The 23137-nt window shown below is 26.4% G+C and overlaps 2 protein-coding genes across 11 annotated transcripts in view; both read right to left on the reverse strand.

Moving 5' to 3' along the window:
* LOC100202335 (kinesin-like protein KIF16B) overlaps window positions 1-23137 on the reverse strand; it is a 108880-nt gene that overhangs the window by 37902 nt on the left and 47841 nt on the right. For 3 of the 10 annotated variants that reach the window (XM_065805797.1, XM_065805798.1, XM_065805796.1), the window contains exons 14-20: window positions 16744-16824; window positions 12006-12128; window positions 11769-11888; window positions 10450-10501; window positions 7458-7705; window positions 1319-1404; window positions 383-844 (exon numbers count right to left, since the gene is read on the reverse strand). In XM_065805797.1, coding sequence (XP_065661869.1) covers window positions 383-844; window positions 1319-1404; window positions 7458-7705; window positions 10450-10501; window positions 11769-11888; window positions 12006-12128; window positions 16744-16824 — 1172 coding nt within the window. The remainder of the gene's footprint in view (window positions 1-382; window positions 845-1318; window positions 1405-7457; window positions 7706-10449; window positions 10502-11768; window positions 11889-12005; window positions 12129-16743; window positions 16825-23137) is intronic. The other 7 variants (XM_065805800.1, XM_065805801.1, XM_065805799.1 and 4 more) reach the window with 3 other exon arrangements.
* Window positions 13347-16419, reverse strand: LOC136084804 (uncharacterized). The gene is made up of 2 exons (XM_065805806.1): window positions 13553-16419; window positions 13347-13452 (listed from the first exon to the last, which is right to left on the reverse strand). Exon 1 carries the CDS (start codon window positions 14573-14575, stop codon window positions 13640-13642), a length of 936 nt encoding a protein of 311 aa, XP_065661878.1. The 5' UTR covers window positions 14576-16419; the 3' UTR covers window positions 13347-13452; window positions 13553-13639.

Consider the following 23137-nt stretch of genomic DNA (forward strand, 5'->3'; position numbering starts at 1 on the left):
TAATCAAAAAAATTTACCCCCAAACATTTTTATTAAACACTTTTTTTTAATATAAACACATCTTAGTACTTACCTTTAAACCTTTAATTATCTAAATACAGATAGGTTTTATCTTTATTACAGCATATACAAAAGTATATACTGTGATAAAAAGTATATTTTTAATTACAAATGGATGTAAAGATTCTTGATTAAGTTAACTAGACACAAACAGTTTTCAATGAAACTAGAAAAAAAAGTAAACTCGAAAATGCATGTTAGGTCGCTCACAGGTAGTTACTAATAAAAACTAGCAATAATAAGTCTATAAAAGTTTTTTAAGTAAAAACAAAGATAATGCAAAATTTGAGAACAATCCAATATTCAATTAACTAAAAATCACCTTTTTTCTTCTACATTCATTATTTCATAATTAACTTCACGTCTTGTTTCCTTATTATGATTTTTGTTCAAGGAAACGTTTGAAACTTGTTCGAAGTTGCAAAGTGATGGGATACTTTGAGAGTTTCTCAAGTTAAATTGATCTAACTTTAAAACATCATTAGATTGATCCAATCTTGAAGAATCAAAAAAATTCAGATGATTATCACTTATTGTTGATAAACTCATATCAGAATTTGATGAAAACTCATCCAGTTGAAAGAATGACACAGGAGAAGAACATAAAATTTCCGCACTATTAAACTTTTTATCCAGTGTTTGGTTCATTTTTGTGTTGTCAAACTTCCCTGGAAAGCTAAGGCGATGGTACTTATAATTAGAAACCATCTGCTGATCTGTTTTTTGCCGGATTTGATTTCTTAGAATCTGCCCATTGTTATCGTGTCTTAAAAAAGTCAGATTTCTAAAGTTTTAAAAAAATCTATAAATCAGATAAAAATTCAAAAACTGACATAAAAACAAATATAATAACAATGTAACTTTTTTTTTTTTTTAATTATCAATTTTTGTTTGAGAGAGTGGTGTTGGGACATGTTAATCCCAACATCCACCCCTTCTCAATTTTATTACTCTAAAACATGTATCTTGATAACTACATCTACTTTAAAAGTAGAAAAAACTAAAAGCATAGGTTATAATTATGAGATCTCTCACACAGAAAAGGAAGCTTATAAACCAATACCTATACGCACATGTGTACAATGATGCTACAAATACAATGCATATGTGTAGAATAATGACACACATACAATACATATCTGTAGAATGATGTCACACATATGAAACATATGTTTTGAATGATACCACACATATGATACATATGTACAGAATGATATATGTATATAAATACAAACTGTTCTTTGTAGTGGGCACTAACTTTTTATTTTTTCCATTTTCAAGATAAGCAGCATCTGTTTCATTAAGATCTTTAAAACATTCAGTACTTCGATAGTGATCCATTACCTAAACATTAAATACTCTTACATAATGTACATCAGAGTTAGCTAAAAACTTAAAATATAATCCTAGACTCAAGTAAAGAGTTTCATTTTTTGTTTGCTCATAGACTTTAAGACTTGCTAAATTGAAAAAATTTACATTTTTTCAATGACTTGTCAATAATTTTTTTAACTTAGTTTGTCAATAATTAAATATAATAGATTTATCCTACTTATTAATTTAGAAATAACAATGGTTCAATTTTTCAGAACACCTAACTCAATTTGACACAAAAACAATTGATTAACCATGTTGCTAATTAAAATCAATAATCTTGCACATCTTTTTAACATTTTAATTTAAAAATGTAACTTGATATTATGTTATATTAAGATATGTATTTAATTTAGTTTCCAGCAACACATACTAGCAAAAAAGAACCTGGGAGCTAGAATTACTTTTTAGAGCTACTTTTTAAATATGTTAACTCTGTTATATGTTAAATATGTTAACTGTATCTGTTATATGTTAAATATGTTAACTGTATCTGTTATATGTTAAATATGTTAACTGTATCTGTTATATGTTAAATATGTTAACTGTATCTGTTATATGTTAAATATGTTAACTGTATCTGTTATATGTTAAATATGTTAACTGTGTCTGTTATATGTTAAATATGTTAACTGTATCTGTTATATGTTAAATATGTTAACTGTATCTGTTAGACATTTCTTGTAAAAACTTTCTGTATTTATAAAGAAATGAGCAAACATATCCATAGAATAAACAAAGTAATCTACAATCTCTCTATAAATATTCAACAAAAAAAATTTCTTATATCTAAAACTATTCATGTGAGTTAACAATGGGTTTAGGTATGTCTTCCATTTTGATTTTTATACAGTTCAATATATACTCATAATTATATGAACTAAATAAAATTGTTAAAAGTACTAACTACAACAATTTAAATTATAACAATGTAACAATATTTAAACAGCTTTTAGTAAAAAAATTAATGATATTTTGTCTTTGTTTTAGAAAATTATTAACATCTAAGACTTCTTAAACCAGTTATAGCAGTAGAAACTTTATCTGAAATTCAAATATGAACAACATAATTTAATACAAAAACCTGTTAATTGTTAAATCTTAATATTATTTAAGCTGTTTTTAGTTTTTAGTTAGCAAACAGAACTCCACTAAAAATGGAGAGTAAAAGCAAGTTAAAAAATGTAATTTTAAACTTTGAGCCACTTTAGATTGTCATGAGGATCATTAATGTAGATAAGAAAATGCACAGGACACGGGATAAAGCCTTGAGGTACTCCAAAAGTTATTGGAAACCAAAAAGAGTGATGGCCTTTGATGATGAATTTTCATAGATAGAACATACAAAGCAAGTTTAAGGAGAAGACCAGAATGCCAAACTTTATTAAAAACTGTAGATATGTCAAGAAAAATAGCTCTAGCTGCTTCTATCTAACCCATGATACAATCTTTCAGTCACAGCAATTAGCAAGTCAGTCATAGAATGAGAAGATCGAAAACCATATTGGTTGTCAGACTGTAAGTTAATTGACACAAAATGGGATGTTAGAAATTTGTTAATCAAAGAGTTGAAGACCTTGCTTATAATAGAGAGAAGACTGATCAGACAATAGTTTTTAAAAATTGAAATCAAAAATGCCATTTTCCAGCCGGCATAAAAACAAGATTTCCAGCAAGCAAGGAAAGCAAGTACTTATTAAAAAGTTTGGAGAGAATTCAAGCAAGATCTGGAGAACATTTTTGTAAGACAAGATGACAGGAACGCTGTCTTGACCACAAGCTGTAAAAGAGTTTAATTGAGAAACAACTTTAGCAACAAAAGCCAGAGTGATTTCTACAGCTTCTGTTCTTCCGGGTCAACCTGTTTTACTAGAATGGCAGGAAAGATATAGCCAATAGATTCAAGAGCCGAATTAAAAAAAAAGTTCTTTGCAAAAAGTTCTGCCTCAGTCTTTGGGAGATGTAATAAGATCAAACCCATGAATTAGAGATGGAATGTTTGACATATTTGTCAATGACGATGTTGAAGATTTTTAAAAAGTCTTAAGAGCCTAACTTCTGAGATAAAGTACAAAGTAAACCAAAAAAAATGGAACTTAGCATCAGACAGCACCTTTTTACATTAATTTCTTTCAATAATAAAAAGACATTTGTTCTCTTTTTTTCATCTTTTTCAAAAGAGTTTTTCTTTTGAAAAAGATGTAAAAACGATTACAGTTAGATAAAGCATTTGCACAAGAAGGTAAAAACCATGGAGTAGAATAAGGCTTGACTTAAAACCAAAAAGAAGGAAAAAAAAATTTGATACCTGCCTGGATCCAGAAGATTTATTAATTTATGCATTTATTAGTGGAGAGAAAAAAAGACATATGCCCAAGGACCATCACATAAAAAATCACAAAAAGAATCCCAGCCACCTTTAGGGTAGTAGTAAGTACTGCGAAAATAAGGTGAGTCCTAAGAAGAAGTATGAGGTAAAAGTGATATAGAGATCATTGCATGGTGGCAACCACATAAACAAGAACAAGAAGAAACAGTACATAAAAAAAGGGTCAAAGATCAAGGAGTGAAGGTAAGTAATTAGGTTTGAAAATGAGTCATAAAGTTAACTATCTGAGTAAGAACACAAAAGTTAAGTCTAAAGTTAATGTCTAAAACTAAAGTCTAAACACAAAAGTTAAGTCTAAGTTAAGGTCTAAAACTAAAATATATACATATATATATATATATATATATATATATATATATACATATATATATATATATATATATATATATATATATATATATACATATATATATATGTATATATAAATATACATATATATATATATATATATATATATATATATATATATATATATATATATATATATATATATATATATATATATATATATATATATATATATATATATATATATATATATATATATATATATATATATATATATATATATATATACATCTATATAAGTTATTTTTTGTAAATGAAAACTGCCTAGACAATTATAACCAGGATGATTATAGCTTAGGTGGTTTCAATTTTCCTATAAATGTAAAATAAAAATTGGCAATAAATGATACAAAAAAGTATAACTAAATCATAACATGTATTTGTCTACTTTTTAAAGTTATAAAAAAAAAATAATTTTAAATTGAAATTTAAGTTGAAATTTATAAAAATAATCTTTTTATTTTTATTTTTAATAAATAAGTTTAAACATAGGTTTACCAGGTCTATAAGTATAAAATAGGCGGTTTTTTTTTCAAAATAAAACACTATTTTCTAATGGAAAAGTAAAAAATATTTTATTCAAAGTATTTGCCATTGCTTTCTACACATTTTGACCACCTGTGGATACCACGCCAATAAAACTGATCGTTTTTTGAAGCAAACCATTTGGAGACCGATTTTTCCACTTCTTCATAGGAATTGAAGTGTTGCTCATTCAATGCGTGTTCTATCGATGAAAACAAATGGTAGTCGGAAAGAGCTAAATCTGGTGAATACGGCGGGTGAGGTAACTCTTCCCAGCCAAGTGATGTTATCGTTTCCTTAACCGCTTTTGCTGTATCACTCTGAGCATTATCATGCAACAAAATTACCTTTCCGTGTCTTCTAGCCCATTCTGGTTGTTTTTCGATCAATGCATGGTTCAAATTGATCATTAGTTTTCGGTAGCGTTGCATATCAACAGTTTTGCCAGGTTTTAGAAGTTTATGATACACCACTCCCTTCTGGTCCCACCAAAGACAGAGCATTGTCTTTTTTCCGAACCGATCAGGCTTCGCAGTCGATGTTGATGCTTCTCCTGGATTTACCCATGATCTTTTGCGTTTGGGATTCTTAAAATAAATCCATTTTTCATCACCAGTCACAATTCGATGCAATACTGACTTTCTTTCGTGTTGTAACAGCAACATTTCACATGGGGTTTTTCGCTTTTCCATCTGCCTGTCATTCAATTCATGTGGCACCCATTTCCCGCACTTTTGGATCTTTCTCATAGCTTTTAAATGGTCAGAAATTGCTGGTTGTGAAACATTTAACATTTCTGCCATTTGTTTTTGACTTAAAGTGTCATCTTCATCCAGTATTGCTTGCAATTCTGTGTCTTCAAACTTTTTTGGTGGTCTTCCACATTCTTCAATTCACACATCAAAATCATTATATCTGAATTGTTGAAACCATCTTTTGCATGTTACTTCCGATGGAGCATGATCACCATAAGCTTCGACAAGCATTCGATGCGATTCTGCAGCACTTTTCTTCAAATGAAAACAAAAAATTAGTGCTTTCCACAAATTATCACTTTCTGGTACAAAATTCGACATTTTTAACACTATTAAAAAATATGATGTTGTTTATACAATGACTTGATGTTTACTAAATGTTTGACAGATGTCATAGCAACAAAATCAAAAAAAAATTAAGGCCTGTTCACAACATGTGAATGGGCCTTAATTTTTTTTAAATTTTGTTATTGTAGAGAACATTTGTCGAGTTACAAATGTTCTCTATCGATACATTTGTAACTTGGCGCTCACTTCATACTTATAGACCTGGTAAACTGATGGTTTAAACACTTGTTCATTGGGATATTTAGTTATTATGGTTCTATAATCATACCAATCATTAAAATACAAAATAAAAAATTTTAAGTAAAAAAGGCAATTGTTAAAAGAAATTTCAAAAAAGAAAACTGTAATTTTATATATGTGTGTGTGTGTTTAGCTAAGCATATGCTTAATAGTTTTACTTATTTTTCTTTTTTTTTCATACATTGTTTATCTTATAGCCTACTGTCGTAAAAGAATGTTGCTACATTGACTGAGGGTTTTGCATGTGGCAGCGATCATTTCTTTCATTCTTCATTTTGTTTTTGTTTGTTTTCAGAAAAAGAACAAAAAAATGAATTTGAATGCTTAACCTTTTTTTCTCAATAATTTTTGAGCCTCATCAGACTTCACAAGATTAAATTTTGATTCATCAGTTCACAAAACTTTCTTATAGAACGATACCAGCATATTTACATATTTTTTAGCAAATGCAAGTTTTTGATTTCGATGGGTTGTCAAGAGAAATGGTTTCTTTTGTGGAACTGTTGCTTTAAACCCACCTTCTTTCAATCAATTTCGAATAGTAAATTGACTTATTTGTATTCTAAATTCTTTTTCGAGAATGCATGACAATATTTGTGTTAATAAAACTGTATCTTTTTGTATCATCTTGACAACTTGCTGATAGATTCTGGATGTCATTTTACACTTAGCTCGAGATCTTGGCTGATCTTTCACATAACCAAACATTTTGTATTTTTAAATCAGATCGCTGATAGTTCCTAATATTCATTTGATTTACATTCCAGTGATTTACATTAGCATTCCAGTCACTTTATTTATCAAACTAAATGTATTACCTTGCTTGAACAAGTCCATAACCAAACAACACTGAGCTTGTGACCATTCTTTGATTTTAACTCCCATACTTCATGATATCAATGATAAATCAAATGAATTTGAAAAATATCAGCCTTTTATTAAAAGTTATTAAACAACGATGCTTTGAAAAGTATTAATAGAACTTTTTTTAATATTCACAAAACTTTTACAAAACAACATGTTCGTATAATTGTCTTTTGTTGAGGTTTAACACTCCTTAATGAGTAATTACATTTTAATTATCTAAGTTAGTTAACAAACCTTTTTTTTTCTTTTTGCCCTTCAAAATCGTGATTTAATCAGAATAATCAGAAAAATATTTATCAAAAACTTTATTTTTCACAATAAAATATTTTGTTTAGATACTTATTTCTCTGACTGTATAAACCACAAAAATGCAACTTCATAGACTGGAATATTTTTTACTTTTTTAATAAAAAATGAAAAAAATTCTGAATGTTTTTATTTTTATTTTTTTAAATGTATAAAAAATTTAACTTAAATATGTTATTAAACATATTTAAGTTAAATAAATGTAAAATGTACGAACACATAAATTTAATCACTTAGTCACTTACTAATGGAGATACATCTTGGGAAAAGATACCCGAATTTCTATTTATTCGAATTTGTTCAGCTTCAGATGGATTGCAAAAGCGAAACCTTTGATCCCCAAACTTTAAAATATCACCATGTCTTAAATAACAATTTGTGGTAAGGTGAATATCATTTAAATATGTATGAAAAGCGACTGGAGAAATTGAAACTTTATTTGTTGAAACAATGATAGAGCAATGTTTTTTTTCAATTCCAGGATATTTAAGATCTAAAAAAAATTATTTAGCAATAAAAAGAAAAAGTTCAAACTTGTAATAATTTTTTAATTTTAGAATAAACACAATTATAATCATAAAAAATTGTAAGAGTGCAATTAACAGTATATTTGTATGTTAGATTTATAAAAACTTTATGTGTATATTCAGCTATATTAACTATATACTATACTAAGTATATACACTATATACTATCTTTTGTTCACTTTCATTTTTAGAGTATGCTAAGAGTGAAAAACAAGAATGGAAACTTTTTTTTTACCATAATAACAACATAAATAACAGCCATTTATTCATAACAACATAACAACTGACATTAAATTTCACATACAAGATTAGAAGAATACAAACCTTTTCAAATAATGTTCAAAAAATAATTTAGAACACTATTACAAGAATTATAATGTATCCTAAAAATTAAAATAAGTTTAAAACACAATGCTTTTTACACTCTAAGATCTGGACAAGTCTCATAGTTTGAATGTAATATTTTTCAAAAAATTAAACATTTCTGTGCTAAGTACTAAAAATCGAGCCATTATAGAAAATATAAACAGGTAAAAAATAGCAAACCAATAAAAAATTAAATAAAATAAAAAAACAAACAATCAAAAAATAAACTTAATAAACTACTATGTTATGTTTATAGTATAGTGAGAACTTTAAAAGATTATTAAATTATTATTTAAATATTTTCTTAAACCTTATATGCTAGATATCTATCTAGCATATAAGGTTTAAGAAGATATTTAGATAAGATATTTAATCTCTCTAGAGAAAAAATTCAGAATAACTAAACAAGTAGACAGTTACCCTAAAAGTATATTTCTGGAGGTTTCTCCAATATAACCGACATTATAAATGCTAAAAGAAAATTTCAGAAAATATTAAAGCAATTTTAAAATTTTTTATTTTTAAATTTAATTTTTATTGTTTAGTTATTGATAGCAAATATTAGTTTTATTTTAACAAAATATTTAAACAATTTTTCTAAATTCCAGTTTAAACTAAGTAAAATTTAATTAAAAAGTTTAACTCAACAATAAAATTTAATGCCTGCTACATGTGAAAGCCACAGTTAATTGGAGTTAAAGTGGTATAAATACCATAGCCACACATGTCCCTATTTAGGCCATCCCATAAATCAAATGTGGCTATCATTCAATGACACATCAGGCCCACATCAAGTTTTTTTTGAAAACATATTTAAGAAAGTATTTATTTCAAATATAACTATTTGTCATTATGCAATATAACAAAAATTGTAATAAAAGTTTATAAAAAAACAATGTTTCATAAAGTGTTATGTTTTTGGAGATATTTACTGAATCAGATCTATTGTAATAAGTTTAATTCATAACATATTAGTAATCAAACATTTTTTTATTTTGTTTTTAATTATTGGTATTTTTTATTATTTGTTGTTGGTGAATTTTTATTTGTCCTGTTTCTTTAATTTAGTTTTGACTATTGTCTTTAATTACTTCCTTTAAATAACCTTCCTCTATCATCTCTATATAACTTTTAAATAACCTTCCTCTATCATCTCTATATAACTTTTAAATAACCTTCCTCTATCATCTCTATATAACTTTTAAATAACCTTCCTCTATCATCTCTATATAACTTTTAAATAACCTTCCTCTATCATCTCTATATAACTTTTAAATAAACTTCCTCTATCATCTCTATATAACTTTTAAATAACCTTCCTCTATCATCTCTATATAACTTTTATTGTAGCTATTTTTATTATAATTATTATTATTATTACTATATTAATAATAATAATAATAATTATAATTAAAAAATAATAATAATAATAATAACTATTATTATTACTGTTATTAATATTATTATTATTATTATTATTGTTGTTGTTGTTGTTGTTATTATTATTGTCAATATTACATTAATTAGCTTGATATCAGTGTGTTAACATAACCTTTTTTGTTTAAATTTGATTCCCTTTTTTTTCCATAGTAAAATTATTTTGCTGTATTGTTGCACACTTTTCTTCTTCTTAATACTATTATTGCTACTATTGTTACTATTTTTATTATTATTGTTTTATTATAATTAATATTATTATCATTATTACTATAAAACATTATATTATTAATAAAAAAAATTTTTTAAGGTGTTTACTTGAGTTGAATATTTCATTACTATTTGTAAATATCCGAGAAAATTTAATTTTAAAATATTTATGACTGATTGATTATATTAGTTCATGTTTTGCTTTATGTTTACTAATCAAACTTTATTTTTTATTGATGTTTTGTTTTTGTTTATAGCTTTACCGTGAAATTAGTAAATTTTAGTGAGATTATCAAAAAGAAAAACCTTTAAAAACCATTAAAATATATCATCGTAAAAAAATCTCACCAATTAATTAAACTAAATCTCACTAAAATAATAAATCATTGACATATCCAGGCTGTATTGAGTGTCAATATTTGCGCTCTCAAAACTCAAGTACTTATGGAAAGTAAAAAGGAAATTAAATAAAATATAAAATAAAAGTGTATAACACATCATTGTTGCTATTTTAGCGTAAATTATGAGTGAATGCAGTGCTCATTTAAAAAAAACCCTTAAAATGTCAGCAGGATTCATGGACTGCTACATCGATACAACTTTCCATGAATGTATGAGAAACTTTTTTTTTAAACATTGTCCCCAAATAACTTCTGGATACGTCAATGTAAATGGCCATTTTATAAAATATCCTCACCAATACAATTACTCTCAGTGATATCAAAGTTTCCCACCAAGGTTTCTCCTTCCTGCAAAAAAATTTTATTTTGTAAACAAAACAAAATCAAGTAATAGTTAAAGAGCGATTAAAAAGAAAATCATAATAACCTTCTGCATGTTACATAATATTGCCTACTAATCAGTGAAAATTTTAAAAATATCAAACCTATTAAGAAGATAATAAGTTGACTATAATTATTATTATTTATAAGTAGAAAAATCAAACATTAGAATTAGAAGAAAAATAGGAAAACTTGTTCAAAAAGTTATGCATACTTAGATGACCTACTGCATAATAATTAGACAGTACTTTAAATTAAATTTTACAGGTGATAAATTTTACAGGTGACTGCCAGAAAAGTACTAAACTATAAAAACGTAAATAATTACAAACATAATCACAAAAACTGTTGATTATAAGCAATAACACCGGTCAAAAAAAAAAAAATTTTTTCTGGTGCAGAGCAAACAATTTGTTTTTTGTATAGCATTTCTCATTTTTATTTCAAATATGAAACTCATTTTTTACCATCACGTCAAATTGTAAAGATATTTAGGTTCAAATCTTTAGTATTTGGGGTAAAGTCCCTCATATTGTCGAAAAAAAAGTTATTCAAAAGTATGTCAACCTGGGTCTCAAAAGAAGTGTATTTTCAAAGAGTTTTTGAAAATGTTATTCGTTTGTAATAAAAACAAGTATTTTTTGCATTATTGCTGAAAAGTATTTTGTTAAATTCTTTTTTTCACATAAATTTTTTGTCAATTAATTTTAAGGAAAAATATTTACCTTTTATAAAATCTCTATGAAAATATGCTTCTTTTAAGACCCAGGTTGACATACTTTTGAATAACTTTTTTTTTACAATATTAGGGACCTTACCCCAAATACTAAAGATTTGAACCTAAATATCTTTACAACTTGACGTGATGGTAAAAAATGAGTTGCATATTTGAAATCAAAATGGGAAATGCTATACAAAAAACAAATTGTTTGTTCGGTACCAGAAAAAAAAAATTTTTTTGTTGACCTGTGTAATTAAAATTCAAAAAGAAATGGAGTTTATTTTAAAAATTGAAGTGATTTTGAAAGTTAAAAAACTAAAGTACAAATTGTAATTACTTTATAAATAATAGTTTTAAAGTTTTAATAGTTTTGTGTCAAAACATTTATAAAAAGGTAAAAAATCTGTATAATATGCATTAGATAAAACTTAATGGAAAAATATTAAGAACAGATAATGATAAATTAAATATTTAACATTAGAAGTATAAATAGTTTTAAAATTATAAGCTTACATTTAAATGATAGATAACAATGTCAGTATTAAGAGGGTCATCTTCCATGTTAATGAGATGTACTTTAACAGTAGACAGTACAGTTTGCTGGCCTTTACAAGAAAGCTGAATACTTTTCTCCTATATAAAAAATTAAATAATTTTTAAAGAATATAGCAATACTCTTGTTAATTGGTTTTAAAAAAAATTACAAAAAAAAGGCAAAGTTTATTTAATTGCAACATAAAATTTGTTCACCTTAAAGATTTTTTGTGCTTCCATGTTTTTATCAATCCAATTCTTTGTCAAACTTTCCACTCTCTCCTGATTTTCATTAAGTTTGGCCTGCATTATATCTTTATCTTTACAGTTATCATTCTGCTATAAAAAAAAATTAAAACACATAAAAAATTGAGAATCAAAAATCAGAAAGACAATAGTCATATTATTTTTCTGAGGCAAACTCTTTTGAAATACTGTATTTATCATTTTTTTTATTAAATACTGTTATTTGCTAGCAAAAAAAAAAGATTTTTTTTGCTAGCAAATAACAGTAATTAATAAAAAGAATGATAAATAATAGTAAAAGAATGTATTAGAACATAAAAGTATTGAAAAAATTACCTAATGACTTAGCGGTTTTAAAAAACTCATGAACTTAAAAAAACATGCAATCAAAAATTTATTATAACTAAATTACTAATAGTTTACAACAAAACATTTGAAATTTTATCAAATAATTAGAAGTAATAGTTATAACAACACTGTTGACATTCTTATTTTGATAAAACTTTCAATTTCAATGAAACTGCAAATTGGTGTTATCTTTTTAATGCAAAGATTTTTAGTCTAAATGTAATTTAAGATGAATCAGTTTTTTTTTGTTTTTTTAATTTTATTCATCAAATGTAAAACTTCATTTCATCTATTTCCTGATTCTTCATGTTTTCTTGACTCTTAATTTATGGTTTTGAATGTTTTCTCTTAAGGTTTTTTCTCGCTCACTTCTTTTTTTTTTTACTTCCTAGTAACTCCTAACTAAAATAAAATTTGCTTTTTTGGAAGAAAATTTATTTTAAAAAAAAATGCATTGACATTATTTCAATGGTTTAAAGCACTAAAGACACATGTCCACCTTTTTTTTTGTTTGACATTTTGACTGTAAATATTATTATAAATAAATAATTAATGACCTTAAAAATAAACAAAGATTACAAATTTACTGATCTTATGAATTAATTTATAATTAGTTAATTAAGGATCTCAAACTAAGAAAACCTGTTTTATTGAAACTGTCAAATATGGACAAGTTTGTGCTTTTAACAGGGTTAGAAAAAACCCGGGTTTTTTTTAAAAAAACCCAGCCCACTGGGTTATTTTGGGTTTTATTGGGACTTTTTTGGGTTTTTTTAAAAATAGCTTTTTTTTCTTAGAAAATGAAAGACATAATACCTATTTTGCATTCAAACTATCTTTAAACATTTAATTTTTTCAAAATAATAATTAAAAACACATGGTAATAGTTATATTTATTTATGAAAAGAGCTTTTACAAGGAAAATTTAATAAATTGAAGAACTGTAAATAAAATTCTCCTTACATAATTTTACTTTGTTTATTACAATAATTTTCAATTCTTGTCAGCTTTTCAGATGTTTTTGACAGATTTCCAGTTAAACACTTCCTCTGGGATCATCAAGAATAAACTAAAACAAATATAAATTACACTTAAATAAAAGAAATAGAATTTTTTTCAGAATTTAGATGGTTATACTGAAGTTAAAAACAATTTTTCCTACTACTTACCTACTTATTGATCAGATTCGATATCATCACAGGAACTGCTGTCAGCTGCTGAGCTATTGTGAAATGATTTGTAAATCTTCACGAGTTTCATGCCTTATCTGCACCAAGACGATTCCTGATTTTCGACCAGACAAATCCAAAGGTTGAAAACCATCTCTCAATTGAGGCTGAGCTAGCAGGACAGGAGTGTAGAGAAGCTAGAAAGCTGCAGAAATTGGCAGAAACCTGTTTATCCCTCATTTGAGATCTAGTAACCTTTCCTTTCATGATGTTCCACCATTCTGATGGAGAGATAACCTTTAGTGATTCTGAGAACATTTGCTTGGGGAACACCTCCCTGTCCTTCAAGTTAAACTTGTATAGTAAACCCAAGAAATCAGGGTTCCTGTCCTCTAACCATTGTTCTGCACTGTTTTTATTATCATTATCAATGAAGCTTTTGTAATCATCTACATAGCAATGGTCAGTTATATAGGCCAAAATATGAACGGGTTGTACAGCATCTTGAAATCTCTTTTTTATTGCATCATAGTATATGGATAGCTCTTCATCCTTTATCAATGAATACCAGATATGAACTGTGTCAGAGAGATGACAAGAATCATTCTGCATCTTGTCTAAGGCAACCCACAATTTTTTCATTTGACTAAGAAGACAACTTGCCTCACGTTTGATGGCTATATTCTCAATTATTCTTCCAATATTGGCTGGAAAATCTTCCATCTTCTCTCCATAGATCTCCACGTAGAAGTTATAATTTTTCTGGTATGTCTCAATGCAGGCAACTTGAGAGTTCCAGCATGTTTCATTAGGCAGCTGAGGCATACATCCACCTTTTTCCTTTAACAAACCATGGGCTGTATGCACATTTCTAAAATATTTCTGAATTTCCACAACCTGTTTTAGAATTGTTGAAAAAGAATTGCACAAGGCTTTCTGTAGCAAATTCATATAGTGTGCATTACAGCCATATGTTAACATATCAGGATACTCTTGTTTGATCAGCTCTTTCATTTTCTTCATCTTAGCTTCATTGTCAGTGCAGACAGCAAATACAAACTTATTATAATCATTTTTTATGCTAACTATAGCTTCATTGATGATTTTGAAGCAGTATTTTGCAGTTTTTTTTTCTGATCCTGAGTCAACTATGTTGTACAGTTAACTCTTTTTTCCATCATAAAATGAGTGAGCAATTATTGGGTCATTCTGAATACTAGACCATCCATCTTGACAAATTACCAACATGTCTTTGGTTTCCAGTTCATTCTTTATCCCAGCTGACAGATCATCATAGACTTCATTTAATAGATCTCCACCCAGTTTCTTTCGTCCTCGATATGTCCCACCCTTGGTGGGACATACCGAGGACGAAGAAGAGAGCAAAGTTTCTGAAACTCACAAATTTCCACTGAATTAAAAGACATGTTAGAGCTGAAAAAAAACCGGGCAACTTGCTTGTCTATGGCATCTTTCTGATCATTTGATGTTCTAACTACAAAGTTATTTAAGTTACTACTTTTAAACCTTTTTGCTGGTGTGAAGCTGGACATAATAGATCCTTCGGAAATTGAAGTATCTGACTAATTTGACAAGAGGCTAATATTGCTCATTGAGCTTTCAGGTCTTGGTTCTTGTTCATCAGTGTCCTTCTTTCTCTCTTTACACTTCCCCAAATGAATACGAACTCTTTCGATTTTTCCACTAATCTTCTCTGAACAATGGTCCCTTCTATCTCACTGACCTCCTTCCACTCCCATTCTTTCTTCCTTCCACTTCCGAATGGCATTCTTATAAAGATTTTTTTCTGAAAAGTACACATTGCATCGAAATATGCAAGTTAAATATACTTAATGCTACACAAATAATAATACTGTTTGAATAAAATTTTCTTGAGTAATTTGTAAGATAGAACACAGGTCTGACTTTGATATGGTTGATGAAAGCCACTGAGATCACTGAAAGTATATTGTAAAAAATACTAAAACTATTTTTTCAGAAATATTTCAAAAAAATCATGTCTTTTAAAAATTTTGATTCTTATTAAATACTATATTCTGATCATATCCATATCCTCTTTTCAATAATAATTACCTTTTAATTAGTCATAATTATGTTTAAATGTTTTCTGAAATAAATAAATCACAGAAAAAAACCAAGAAAAGAGAATCCTTTAAATAAAATATTATTTTAAAAAAACCCAAAAAAACACGGGTTTTTTTGGATTTTTTTAACTGGGTTTTTTTGGGTGGATTTTTTAATGCCAACCCTGGCTTTAAACCATCGATTTACAGTTTTACTAATTTTATATGAATTGAAGTACAAAATTTTTATACATTCTCAAAGACTCAAAGGACTAAGCTACTTTAAAAGCTATTTTAAAAGACTTTTTCAGCACAACACACACAAAAAATTAATGTAGAAAAAGTCAAATGCAAGTCTTAATAAACCGAAAATATTTTAGAACTTAAATTAATCTATTGAGATGTTAAACAAAGTTAAAATGGAAAAAACTTTTTCTTTTTGAGGATATCAGATTTTCTTATATAAAAAAATGTTCAGAATGGTACCCATAACCAAGGTTTTAATGACTAGATTTTTTATTTTTTTTAATTATATAATATATTGTAGATGGGCACACTATGAAAACAAAATCAAAACAATAAAACCAACAAATATAAACAACAAATATGTACAAAATCAAAGAAGTAAGAAAAAATAAAAATGTATCAAAACATAGCCATATGAAAAGTCTTAATAAAATGTGTCTAGATCACTTGTTAGGGATCCATGCTTTTAGACTCATCCTTGCTACCTTTCACATTGATTTTCCCACTTTTAATCATCATAAAACATTTTCTATTTGCTTATGTTTTGTGTTATATATATTTGTATATGTTTTTAAATATATACTTTTCATTTTAGTTTCTATTTGCTTATGTTTTATATATATATATATATATATATATATATATATATATATATATATATATATATATATATATATATATATATATATATATATTATATATATTATAGTTTATATATATTTTTGTACCTATTTTTTCTTTTGTTTTGAAAAAATAATTGATGTTTCAGCTGTTTTTATACCTTTAAAAAAAAAACTTACATATCTTTTACCTAAAAAGATACAAATAAAAATTATAAAATTTGAATATAATATAACTCACATTTATTTTGTAAATTGATAGCAAATTTTGGAGTTCAGCAATTTCTGCACGAAGCTCTCGTATAAGCTTTACATTTGGATCCTAATCAATAAGAATATCAAATTTTTAAAAAATGTATAAACAAAAATAAATCATTTAACAGTACTATTAGTAAACCATGTTAAACAAACTACATGCTGACATAATGATATAATTATTGTGTTGCCTTGTGTTATGATAAAGAGTATACTAAAATTAATATTTGTTTCCCAATATGCAAAACATAAGTTTTATTATACACTACAAAATATACCTTAAAACCAAACTACAAAATATTACTGTGAAACTCTATTGTGAAATATTATTGAAGCGTAAATAAATAAATTTAAAAAAAAAAACTTTTAAAATTTTGAAAGCACAATTGAATTTAAAGAATCCCATTCCTCAAACAAGCATCTTATACATGACCCTTATATCAAATTTAAATATCTTATAACTTGCAACCAAATTTACAACAAGAAAAAATAAAATTCAGTCTAAACAATAAGATCATTGAATACAAGAAAGAACCAGTAAAACCAATGAAAATACCAACTTTAAAACCATTAAATATTGTACTTTATGAATAAAAATATTTTAAAGTTGTAACACATTTTTTCACAGAAGTTTTTTTAAAAAGAGCACTTAGTCGAACAGTTGCACAGTGCACCAATGGGTGGACAAAAGTAAAAAAATACATTCTCAAAAATCACATTATTATATACCATTTTATAGTTTGAACATTAGGCTTTTATAAAATATAAATATTTTTGTATAACTTTCATGTCGTTTGCTTCTAAGCTGTAGAATAAAATGCTTTTTTTTTTTTTAATTTTTTTTTTTAATTTGATAATATTTTTTGTGTTACTAATAAGCATAAAATAGTTGTTAATTTTAAAATCTCTCTATTAATTGCATAATTTAATTAAGTCAAGTACTATCTTTCAAATGAGTTATTGCAACACTATTTTGCACATAAGTTATGTCAAGTAAAATAATTTCAAATGACAACATATTTAAAGTACCTCTTTCAGTTAAAATTTCAGTAATTTGAAACTTGAAATACATTTTTGAATATGTATATTATCAATATAAATTTGGATTGTAATCAAATAAAAGTTAAATAATGTATCTGATTTTATATGGCAAGAACATATTTTATTCTAAATTGAAAACGTTAAATGATGTATCTGATTTTATATGGCGAAATATGTATTTTATTCTAAATGGTTTTGTAATAGTTAAGTCTCAGTAAGACTAAATTAGTTTTACAAATTTGTTTTTAAATTAGTACAATCTAAAGTACCTATTTATAAGATTTTGTAAATGGGTATTTCCATGTCAAAATTTTTATAACTGTCACCCTGTATCTATGATTTTTCTGATTTTTGTACAGTTGAGAGTTCTTAGTAAAATAAGAATTCCTTAAAAATTTTAGCCTCTGACTCCAAGAAGATCCTGAAATAAAACTATTTTACTTTTAACATATGTTGGCCAGACATCTCTTGTCCCCTCAGAATTGCAACGCTTATTTAGAGGTTTCAAGTTACATAACTTTAATAAATCTAATCTTTTTACTTAACAATTTGTACATGGCTATTTTCAGGGGTGGCAAATCAATGAAATGATCAGAAATATAAAAAATTATTTGAAAGTACCTGTATTTATCAATTTAAATAAATTTAGGCAATTTTTTCTATACCTGATTTTAATGCTTAAGAAACCCATGTGGCCTTGATAATATCAACAAAAAAAATTAATACACATAATTCTATATTCATTGAATTTTAAAAAAATATAAAGATTTTGATCTGCAAGTATATGAATTAAAAACAGCCATCCATCTAAAATAATGATTTTAACAGAATTTTACATTGTATAATTTAAAACTTTTTGAATTGAAAAGAAAAGAGACAGAACAACATTGATCGGTCAGACAAAAACAATTGAAGAATACAAATTGATGCTATCAGAGGCAATAAACAAATTAACACCTAAGGCAACAAATAGAAAATTTGACAAAAGACTGATGTATTGTCTTGAATGATTTTGCAGAAAACTACACATTTGTGATTCAAGATGAAATCCAAAGTTACCATTGGTGCCAAAGTCAATACCTAATCATTTTGCTTCATGCCAGAAGAAAATTAGTATAATACTGGTTTTGTGTATGAAGTTCAGACACAAATAGTTAATTATTTAAAAGAAAATCATCCTAATATTTCAAAGATTCTTTATTTTTTAGATGGCTGTGCTGCACAGTATAAAAACCACAAAAACTTTACAAAATCTGTCTCCATAATGATGATTTTGACATTGATGCAGAGTGGACATTTTTTTGCTGCAAGTCATGGTAAGTCACTATGTGATGGAATTGGTGGCACTGTAAAACGATTAACTGCAAATGCAAGTCTACAATAGCCCATAAATCAATTGGAGAGATCACTTTTTTAAGTTTAAAAAAGACAGAATTGTGCACGACTTTGAAAAAACATTTTCAGCTAAGTAGAATAATTCCTGGAACTAGGAGCTATCATTAATTTAACCGCACATTTCTTTTAACAAACTTTTTTGGACATCTAGAGCAGATGAGTGTTGGGTTCCAATTACCAACATAATTTGTATCATTGATGCACCTACAACAACTGGACCTGTGTACACTTTGACTGTCGATGCTCTAAGCAAATCTTAAAACATTCTTGACACTTTATATTTTTGTATTTTACTTTGTAAATAATTAAATAAATTGGTATAATTATAAACCAAAAAAGAAGGTAGTAAAAAAATGCCCAACAGTTTTGCAGCAGAATTATCAGATTCCACTGCAAAAAATCAAGGCACTTACCCTAGTCCCCCTATTGTTTTGGTGCCCTGATAGCAACTTTAACATGCGCATTCATTGGCACTACAGAAATGCCAAAATTTTTAGAGTTCCAGCTAGTCTGGAAGGTAGTGAAAAATCAATTGCATATATACTTGCAATTCAAACCATATACTTGCAGATCAAAATCTTTATATTTTTTGAAAGACCAATGAATATAGAATAATGTGTAATATATATATTTTTTGATATCATCAAGGCAACATGGGTTTCTTTAATTTATTTAAATTGATAGTTACAGGTATTTAATAATTTACTTAATTTTTTTACAAATGATTTTTGATCATTTCATTGGATTTGTCACCCCAAAAAATAGCCAGTTGCAAATTCTGTAAACAAATAAAAGTAAAAAAATCAAATATTTTTACTCAAAATTCAAATATTTTATTTCAAATTTTGTAAAAAAATAAAAGTAAAAAAATCAAATATTTTTAAAGTTATGTGACTTGAAACCTACAAATAAACTTTGCAATTCTGAGGGGACAAGAGGGGCCTACCAACATCTGCTAAAAGTAAAACAATCATATTTCAGGATCTTCTAGAAGTCAGAGGCTGAAATTTTCAAGGAATTCTTATTTTAGTACTCTCAACTGTATAAAAATCAGCAAAATCTGAGATGTATGGTGACATGACCTGGATCATTTGACATGGAATTACCCAAATGTAGTTCATATTATTATACAGTTATAACATGAAAAATATTGATAGTTATTCATATATTCAAAAATTTAAAGTTAGCTAATCCTAATATTTTAAATGCAGTTGTAAATGGCATGAACTGAACTGCAAATAATAACATGTCTAATTTCAAAAAGAATTTATGACATAGGTGGCTTGAATGTAAAAACCCTAAAAAAATAACAAACAATGGATAAAAAAGGAGCCCATATCGGTCCATTTTGTAATTGATAATAAGAATATTCTTCTAAATACTTCCATTGATAAAGATAAATCGGCTCTTACCTAACTGTAGTATCTGGAAGACCCTAGGTGAATTTTGATATTCAAGTAGTAAAACAAAGAAAAGAAGATTGGCCCCATTAGTTTCATCTTTTTAATCTTCAGAACTATTGTTTGCATCTTATAGTTTGTGCCAAGATGGTAAAGAAAAAGAAGCTAAAGCTGTTTTACATTTACAAGTAACAATGCAAAATGAATCGTTGCCAGGCATTTCAGGGGTTACTATCAACCAAATAAAAAATCCATTGTGCCACTACATTTGTAGTATAAAAGTACTCAATGTGGTAATTATGGGAAATCTGATAAACTTATTACTTTTATCCAGTTTATATTTATTATGGTTAATAAAATATGTGGTTGCTAACCAATTTAGGTATCCATAGAAACCCAAAATTAAAACTAGTTTTACTATTGAAACCGTAATCCTTTAACTAGTAAACAGTACAAAAACGGTCCTTAAATCATTTTTATATGACGAGTTATTAATTTTGTCCAGTAAAAGTTAATTCTGGCCCACTGTGAGTTGGTGTAAAACTATGTTTTAACTCACTTGGTTTAATGAAATACTTGTAGCAATTTAATGTTACAAGTATTTCATGTACACATTAGAACAATAGGTAAACCTATGTACAACCATCTATGTACAGTCCAGTTGTGGAAACTGCACAGTAAGCCCAGTTGTTAAAATTTATGAATATATAATGTTAATATCTAATATTTATTCAACCAGCCAGATAAACCTAAAGGTAAATAAAAACAAAAATATTGTTCTAGCAATTATTTAGGTTATGAGATTAAAAAAGTTCTATTAAATTTCTAAACATTGTTTTCATTGTTTAATGCACAAGGTAAAAACATTGTAATACATCCAAAATTTCGTCAAAAACAGAGTTGGTATACTTAGTAGCTTTTTCTCAAAACTGTTATTTTTTAAAACATTTTTACTATAAGATGAGGAGAATGGGGGGGGGGGGGCAGTATTGTTATAATTTAACCTAAATATAAAATAAATTAAGATAGAAGTGGAAACCTTATTTTGAATAGATTATTGAATAAAATAAATTATTTTGTTGTTGAAACTAATTTTTAGGGTCATGAATTTTTGAGAAATTTAACATTTGGCATTTTTTCAGAAATGCCAAGCCCAACAAAGGCAGCCTAATAAATTATATATATATATATATATATATATATATATATATATATATATATATATATATATATATATATATATATATATATATATATATACATATATATATATATATATATATATATATATATATATATATATATATATATATATATATATATATATATATATATATATATATATATTCTGAGGGCATGCTAAGATCTCTGTATTGTTAACCTTGTTTTTGTTTACTTTTTGTTATTTTTTACTTTTGTATACCATATACTAGCACTATTCACTATTCTACTATTTATCCACTAGCAAAACATCAAGGAATACTGGTAAATAAAGAATACCCCATCAAACAACGAATATATATATATAACCCCTCATAATGAAAGATATTTTCCTAATTAATGGTCATAAGCATCTCACAAAGAGTGAGTATAATAGGAATACCAAAGAGAACTGTCTTTAGCAATTTCTGCTTTTAAAAATAATCATCACGATCCTTTTCAATCATTTAATCATGGAACCTAAAACACAAATTCTGGTTCTATAGCCTGACTTGGTTATGGCCTGGCTGGACAATATATACCAAATAAATTCTATTTAGATACCATGAAGAAATTGAAATAATGAAGTTAAGCTTCTCTCTTATTGATAATGATCCTAATATCACTGCATCTCAAAAGAGAAAACAGAAAGGCCAATTCGAATGGAACCCACCACTCCGTAACTTTAACTGCAAATGCAACTCTGACTGATTTTTTTGAAACTATAAAAATACATCGACACTACTTGACAGCAAACAAGTACAAAATTTGGATACTATGTATAAATATACATCCACACTACTTGACAGAAGACAAGTAACAAATTTTGATACTGTCTATAAAAATACATCCACACTACTTGACAGCAGACAAAAAAAGTACAAAACTTATTATAAAAAATCCTTATAAAAGTTAAGTAAATAAAAGAACTATTTTATTGAAAGTAAATTGAAAGTTAAAAATGTAGTAAGATAATTTTTTATGCAAGTTATTGGAGTTTTAAATAAAAAAATTTTGTATTATATTAATAACAATAAAAAATAGTGAGAAAACTGCTCATGTTTAGATTTTTACAAACTATGAGGAATAAAAAATAACTTTGATGTAAAATATTTTTTAATGTTATTTTGACGTATTATAAAATTATTTATTTCCCAATAACCAATGAGTTACATAAAAAATAACCAATGGCTATTTAAAAAATAAAAAAATAACCAGAGTTACTTAAAAAAAAAAAAAAAATTTTTTTTTCAAAATTTTTATTTTTAATTCTTATTATTCTTCTTTTTTTTTTTTAAATTTAAATTTTATAAATATGTGATTAATATTTCCACTTTTTAGATC

This window comes from Hydra vulgaris, chromosome 09 (assembly GCF_038396675.1).
Source record: "Hydra vulgaris chromosome 09, alternate assembly HydraT2T_AEP".
Taxonomy (NCBI): domain Eukaryota; kingdom Metazoa; phylum Cnidaria; class Hydrozoa; order Anthoathecata; family Hydridae; genus Hydra; species Hydra vulgaris.